General features: G+C 35.7%; 1 protein-coding gene across 1 annotated transcript; it reads right to left on the bottom strand.

Moving 5' to 3' along the window:
* Nucleotides 1–859: 859 nt before the first annotated feature.
* On the bottom strand, nt 860–5,927 carry ptgdsa (prostaglandin D2 synthase a). The gene is made up of 7 exons (XM_088435274.1): nt 5,737–5,927; nt 3,793–3,932; nt 3,594–3,670; nt 2,417–2,527; nt 2,246–2,347; nt 1,115–1,143; nt 860–1,023 (listed from the first exon to the last, which is right to left on the bottom strand). Exons 1-6 carry the CDS (start codon nt 5,830–5,832, stop codon nt 1,115–1,117), a joined length of 555 nt encoding a protein of 184 aa, XP_088291400.1. The 5' UTR covers nt 5,833–5,927; the 3' UTR covers nt 860–1,023.
* Between the last annotated feature and the right edge of the window lie 1,869 nt (nt 5,928–7,796).

Raw genomic sequence — 7,796 nt, 5'->3', positions numbered from 1 at the left:
TCATTAAAGTACATGATCATGAACAAAACACACACACACACAATGCATGGCTTGTAAACAGTTAGGCCTTTTTTCTAAACGACCATGTAAAGTAGGCCTACAGGTTAGGGAAATTACGATTCAAATTAGAACATTTAAACAACCAAAAAACCTTTATGCATTTGCTTGCAGACTTCATATGCACGTTTTAATTTTTTTATGATGGGGGGCGTGAGATGTTATTCTTAAAAAGTGTATTATTTTTAAGTATGTTATTATTACTGTAAGTCTCTTCATTATCCACAGTTAAAACTGATGAAAATAAAGGAAAATAAAGGAAATAAAATAAAAGGAAAATAAAGCTGTACTTCATAATTTTAGCAGTTTGTTGCACATAGAAATTAAATTAAAATTACGAACGTATACTCTTGACAAAATGGTCTAGAATAACTAATGCAAACCTATTGTACCTAAAGTTACAAGGAACTAATTGAAAACTGATTGGGAGGTTTAAATTAATGCTCTCACTTACCACTAGAGGACGCGCACGTACGACTAGTGGTGCATATTGAGCCTCGCCGATTTGTACAGTCTGTGACACCCTGATCTGAACCGCAGGGCACACATAGGCAAACAATAATTCAGTCTCACAAACACATCTATGGGCAATTTGGATTGTCCAATATATCTTCTATCTACGTTTTGGGGAAAGTGGGGTGAAAATGAAGTACCCATGCGGGCATGGGGTGAACATGCAACTTCCGTACAGGAAGGCTCTTGTCAGAATCGAATCTGCGAACCGTGAGGCGTACATGTAAACCACTTGTCCTGGGTCATATGGTCCTCACCGAGTAGGAAACAAGAATAACAACTCACACAGTTTGAAAGTTATCATTTGTACATGATTTATATATAGAAAGATGAAACAGCAGATTTGTTACATTGTCATCCTCATAAATCAGATTATTGTTGAAAGACAGGTGTTTACAGTAACAGACGACAGGTATAATGCCAATTGAATTGATTGGAGAAGCAACACAAGACCTGCAAAATATAACACCACTTTATCATTAAGAGGTTCTGGAAACACTATAAAGGAATGTGTCGTTCAATATTTGTTTATGAATGAACTCACTTATCCAGATGGCGATGGGGGGCAGTTTTCTGGTGGTCAGAAAAAAAAACACGATTATAAATGCAGTAACTGTAATACTGTACATGTTTACATGTGTGTTGTGTCTTTAATGCACTATTTCTACATTACAATAAAAAGGTACATTTTTATTGTCCTAAGAAAACTACTGGCCCTCTTGAAAAAATAATGCCACATAAAATCTTATGGAAACAGTAAAGAAAAAGACATGCTTTAGCCCTCATCAAACAAACAAAGCAAAGAATTCATCTAACCATTACTTGTACCATAATTATTTTGTCACAATTTGAATCATTTAAATTTCCTGAAAGTTGCAAAAAGCCAAAGAAAAACAAGGCATCATTTTTGGCCAATCATTTATTTATTTATTTAATTGTATCGCATATCCCATTGTTTTTTTTTTTTTTTAATCATTTTGTTAAACAGTCCCAAAAAGAAGAAAAGTAGAAAATGCTTTACATACATTAAAATATTTTATATTATAATTTTCATTTGTTTTCCAAGGAATTTGTTTTTTTCTTTTATCTGTCTGGCATGGCCCTCTTATTGAAGTGAGTGATGAAAAAAAAGTAAAAAAAAAAAAAAGGCCTCCATTTAAAAACGGAACTTTTTTCTGTTTTTTTTTTCTGAATTTTAAAGACACAACAAAATCCATTAAGGTGGTGCTTTAAAAAAGGACTTCATCAACATAAAAACATATTTTTGGGTTAAAGTTTGACTATTTTCTTTTTTTAAAGTAAATTTCTATGAGCTACCCCAGCATACCAAACGTTTGAAATGTGCTGCAATTAGAAGCTGCAAGAAAAAAAAAAAAATTCTTGTAAGAAATCCCTTTTTTGTACAGTACAATAATAACACTTGATAAAGGCCCCAAAACTATAGACAATAGAAAACAATAGAAACAAGCTACCCAAAATATGTTTTGTATGCTTATGATTAATTCTGTAAATTTGAATTTTTGCTTTTCAAATTGTGCCTCCTTTTGAATGTGCCACAAAAAAGCCACAAAAAGGCAAAGAAAAAGGTAACCGTATAAAGACACCCTACTAACTATTTCCTCCATATTGATAAGATTTTCAGTAGCTTCAATCCTCCCCGCCATCCATTTCCTACCTGCTGGTGGCGGGGTGAGAATTGATTCTCTTGGAAATCCTCGGGATAAAGCAAGGGCTTTGAACTTCTGAAGAACGTCGACTCTCACCCTCTGATTGCGACCTAAAAGCACATGTGCATTCATTGCGACGATAAAGAACAAAATGACTTAACAACGTGTGTGTGTCTCACCGTAAAGGGCCACCTGGGTGTACTCTCTGTGAAACACTTTGTGTTTGAGCACCAGTGCATATTCGTTGTAGTTCGTCTCAACAACAGTGATGTCCTTCACAATGTTGTGACCTAAGCATAGATAATGACTCACATTTTGGGTTTCATCAATGACGCTGATTCCCTTGTTATCTGTGTCATTTACCTTGCTATAACATTGTTTTGTTGAGCTGTTGTAGTTAAACTGTCATTGTTAAACACGTGTCTTGTAAGAGCGCCCGTAAGCTGATTGACTGATTGGCTCGCCAGTCTTGTCCAAGCTGTTGTCTCTCCAAATTAATCTCACACACAAGTGAGAATGCGCGGGTGAAGGAGTAAGGTGAGGACGAAAGAGAACGTTGGGAAGATGCTACAAATGCTCTTGTAAAAATTTGGAATCGCGAGTGTAAACTCTGCTTCTCTATTTTCATGCTTGGTCAGCTACGGGCTCGTCAAACTTGCTTGTTTGGCATGTTTCTGAGATCTATCTTTTTTTATGAATTAAAAAAAAAACCACTATTGAAAGATGAAGTACAAAGTATCGAAGGATACATATATATATATATATATATATATATATATATATATATATATATATATATATATATATATATATATATATATATATATATATATATATATATATATACATATACAGTGGACCACTGTGGTACAGCGTCCATGGCTTACTTTATTTTCATGTTGCCATGTGAAATATTGAGTTTTTTCGTCCCCTCCATGGGTCCCATGATTGCTAGTGATGTTAAAGAGAGAAGTAAGATGATTTATATGGAAACGAAGCTGGAGATAATCAAGAAATACAAAGCTAGCCTAGGCCTAGGCTACCCTTACCAGCGCCACTCAAAGGTAAATAAATCCTTTCTATATTATTTATTGATGTTTTCTGATTGCATACATGTATATTATATATACATAGCACTTACTATACTATTTTGGTACCAATTTTTAATATGTACGTACAAGTTTGATGTTTTTACCTGGGGTTCTAAATGCACCACCTAATTATTATAGGTTTGGATTGCCCGTCATACGGTGAATTCGCCTTACAAGCACAACCGCGAAACGGATTAATCTCGTAACACAGGGGCCCACCGTATATATATACATATATACATACATACAAAGTCAGGTGACTTACGTGTGCTGAAGTAGGTGAACTGTCCTGGAATATTTGTTTTCTCATAGTAGTACATTTTACTACGACACCCTGCAGGCCTAGTACACAAGCACAGACACTATGTAAAGACCACGTTGTCAAGTTAGCATCATATATTAAGAAATATCTTCAGTAATACTAATGCTGGCCTCACTGAGAAGACATAGTGGGACACACTTACGTGGCGTCCCACATTGTGAGGTTAACGTTGCCATTCGCCTGGGCTGTGACAACACCCAGGGAAACCCTCAGTTTGTCTCTGTATGGGACAAAGCTCACCGAGTCATACGCCAGGCCTACGCGGTACCACCTACCTGCGAACTAAACATACACATAATGAGTCATTTGTTGACTGAAAAATTCCACAAACGTGCAGGGAAAATATTCTCAAAAGGCCATTAGTGGACAACATTAAAAAAAATCAATAGGTTTATACTATCCATTTCTTCTCAAATGTTGCAGTTATCTTTTAAGATAACACCCAAGGTCATTTGAGGTATCAGCAGTTTTTGGCAGCTAAAATTAGCAACCCGCTAAACAAATGTCATCAAACTACATTAACAACATTTGGCAAAAATGCCAACCATCAAAATGCTTGCCACAAACGAAACAAAAATAATCAAACGTCATTATTAACACATGAACAAAAATCATCAACATTACATTCGAGGAAATAGCAAAGTACTAAATATGCTAAGTAAAACAATTAAAGGGAGGGGGTGTAAGATTTTGACCGTTTAACATTAGAAAGGAATGAATTAAATGATTGTAAATTTCAGAAACTTGCAAATGAATGTGTTCTTGATGACCAACAGTATGTTTTAAATATAATCATAGGTCTAGTTATCATTAAATTATATTACATGGGGAGTGGCACTTCTCCATAGGTGGCCATGTTTGTTATAGCTATCGACAATGGTAAATGCTGCACCTGCAGCACCTCCTGCTGGCCGTAATGTAAAACGGTCTAAATCTTACACACTATCCCTTTAAAGCCTTTCAATATGCTAATTTAGTAACATGCTAAGCAAACACATGAGTTCCACAATAAATAGACGTTTCATCAAGACATTACATCAAGCTATAAAAAACAAATTACAATTGAATTTATGAGGAAATATTCCAAAGAATTATTTAAAATATAATTTTGATGGTTCCTGTATTCACAGGAATACAGTATGCTTCCTGTTGTATACAGTTTACAGTGCTTCTGAAACACTGAATATATTTAGCAATAAGTCAGCCTCCTGCTGGACTTCAGGATATTTTTTTTATTTATTTTATTTCTCTTTTTTTTTAAGCAAAAACTGTACAAAAAAAAGTCTTCAAAATAATTTGAAAGAAATTATTTTTTTCTCTACATCGGTTAATATTAGTTAGCAGGGTTGCTAGTCAGCATTGTTAGCTGATAATAATTATCCAATTTACGTTTTTAATAAGGCACTTCAGTTCAATTTGTTTTAAAATATATTTTAAAGTTTTATCCACTAGTAATCGGTGACCAAATTTTTGACAATGTTTAGAGTCATCTTTTTTTTTTTTTATCAGCTCCATGCAAAAAAAAGTGTTTATCTTTATTTCACTGCTTTTTTTTTGGAGCCAAATGATCAACATTTTCCCATCGTTTCTCTGACATGTTAAAACCAGCACCTGAATCATCATCAGCTCTCCACTTGATTTTTTTTATTTTCAATAAAATGACTTAAAAATACTATTTTATCCCAATTTATTGATTTATCAACATCAATGATTAAACCTGAACCCACAAGTGACTTGCTGAATAAGCCTTTTCTATGTTGTTATCATTAACAGAACTTTTGAAAGAACTTTAAACTTGCTTGAAGTCGTTTGAGTACTTTTAAAACACTTAACAAGTCTGCTATAAGATGTTGTTTCCTTTGCACATGAGCGAAAAAGCACCAAGTTTAAAAAAAGACAACAACATGCTTTTCCTAAGTATGTTTATGACAGTTTACGACGTAAACTACTGGCAATAATCGAAAATATCAACGTAGCTTAGCAGCTGTTTGTTTTTAGGAAACAACTGAAGGCCAGTAGAGTAAACAACAGGGTGCAGGTCGAAGGTTAACAGAAAAAAAACAAAACAAAACAAAGTGAAACGTACCCTCTGCAAGTTGAAATCTCGTTGCGGCCTGACGTCACTGTGCGCCATTGATGTACACAACATCACCATGACAACAGCCACCGCTGCGGTACTCATGGTGGCGTGCAGGGGAGGGGGCCAAATAAAGGACGGAGCCGGACAAGCTGCAAGGACAGTCAAGCGAGCGAGTGAGCTCCAAGTGGACTTGAATCGTGCCCGTGTGGATATTTGTTTATTCTGTACGATCCACCCACCTAGTGGTCAGCCAATCACGGTTGAGCAGCAGCGGGGAGCAGGAAACAGGGGCCAAGTGTTGCGGGAGCCAAACAAGCGTCTGGCTCTGATAAATTCAGTGGGGGAATAAATCAGAGCTTTGTGGTTTGGAGCATCAGCTGAGGTTCATGTGGGGACCTCACAAGCACAACGCTTTGGTTCCACGAGACTTGGGGTCACACTGCTAACTTCTCCTTCAGAGTTTCTATTGTAGCTGACAGGGGTGGGCAAAGTATGGCCCTGGAGGCCACACACATCTGCTTAACCCAGTGTTTCTCAAATAGTGGGGGGCGTGAGGCGATGCCAGGGGGGGCGTTGATGGCCCCAGGGAAAAGAATTTGTTTTTGCCATGTGAAGTTTAATTGTCATAAAATAAGGATTGGCTTTTTTTTCTGGCACTTTGATGAGTTAAAAAAAAAAAGTGGCTTGTTTCTTTACATACATCTATAGTTAGATCATTTGTAAATTCCACAAGTGGATATGTTTGACTTTCTCGCAATTCAAGTTTGATTTTTGGGACAACGATTCGATTCAGGGTGGATTTTCATTTCAAAACGATTTTTAATTCAATCAATCTATACTGTACATGTGCAAAGAATCATCATGCTCTTCCCCAGTCTGCTTTGCAAGACAGAATGACAAATGGAGATATTACCTGTCTTTTGTGGTTGTTGTGTGTTTAAACTTTTATTACATTTAGATTTGTAAGCAAAGTGCCGTTCTCCACAAAACCATTAGGTATACTACAAATGCTACTTTTACAATTCTTGTTTTACTTATATACCAACCACTAGAATGGAAAATGGGAGTGTTGCTATTTGATGTGTTATTGTAAACCTAAGAAACTTGATGCATTTTGTTGTAATGATTTAAAATATCAAAGTAATATCATCCCATCATTCTTCTTGAAATATATAAACTTTATTATATTGATATAAAGCCCACATTGCTTAGATATTTGCAGATATCAATGTTTAATGCATAAATGGAACTTTTATTCCAAGTTTAAAATGTCCAACCACATTCAAGTGCACAACATGGTTAGTGGCTAACCTGGAGATTTTTGTCGTATTGTATCATGATTATACAAGGATTGAATGTGGTAGAAGATGGATGGATGGATGAATGTGATTTTTTTTTGTAATTGCTCTGGTTTGATTTAGTTAGGGATGAGATTTGGGGGCATTAACTGCTAGCAACCAGAAATGCAAAGGCCAAATTCAAAATAAAAGTGATACTACAGCCATGGACTTTGACGTCCCTATATTTGGTGCATTTATACTGAAGTTGGCCTGCACAACACACAATTGGCATGTGACGCATCTGGCATGGTTGCGTGGAAAAGGACGGGAAGTGGACTTATAAATAAAACCTATTTGGGGACATTTTATATCGATTCTGAATTGCAATAAATATGAATCTTGTTACCGATATGATAGTTTTTTTTTGGCACACCTCAACTTATTTGAATTAACTTAGTTGTACATACAGTCCTGTGCACATTTGCAGATTCATTTACTCTTACTTTGTTTAATTATTGGCTAGTAAATATAAGCTTTTCTTTATTGCTCACGAAAAAGCCCTGCAAGTATTGATTTGGCGCCACCTTGTGGTATCTTGGTGGAAAGGATGTACATGTGTATTAAAATGAGAAATATCTTGCAGTGCTACGGGCAATTGGAAAAGTTTTGGGGTATGACATCACTTACTGGTTTTTGCGGCGGGGTTTGTTACTAATACTAGTCAACTTTATTTTTTTTCTTTGTAAACACATGCATTCAATTGTGTTTTTTTGTTTTTGTTTATTT

This window comes from Hippichthys cyanospilos, chromosome 15 (assembly GCF_059441005.1).
Source record: "Hippichthys cyanospilos isolate Australia breed blue-spotted pipefish chromosome 15, RoL_Hcya_1.0, whole genome shotgun sequence".
Taxonomy (NCBI): domain Eukaryota; kingdom Metazoa; phylum Chordata; class Actinopteri; order Syngnathiformes; family Syngnathidae; genus Hippichthys; species Hippichthys cyanospilos.
This window is presented reverse-complemented; position numbering and strand designations above follow the sequence as displayed.

Bases quoted from the DNA above. Each gene is read 5' to 3' on its own strand.
- ptgdsa (XM_088435274.1), bottom strand. From the start codon at position 5,832: ATGAGTACCGCAGCGGTGGCTGTTGTCATGGTGATGTTGTGTACATCA. The intron at 3,671-3,792 runs GTAAGTGTGTCC...CTTGTGTACTAG, and splicing joins CTCACAATGTGGGACGCCAC to GCCTGCAGGGTGTCGTAGTA. The intron at 2,348-2,416 runs GTGAGACACACA...ATGTGCTTTTAG, and splicing joins CACCCAGGTGGCCCTTTACG to GTCGCAATCAGAGGGTGAGA.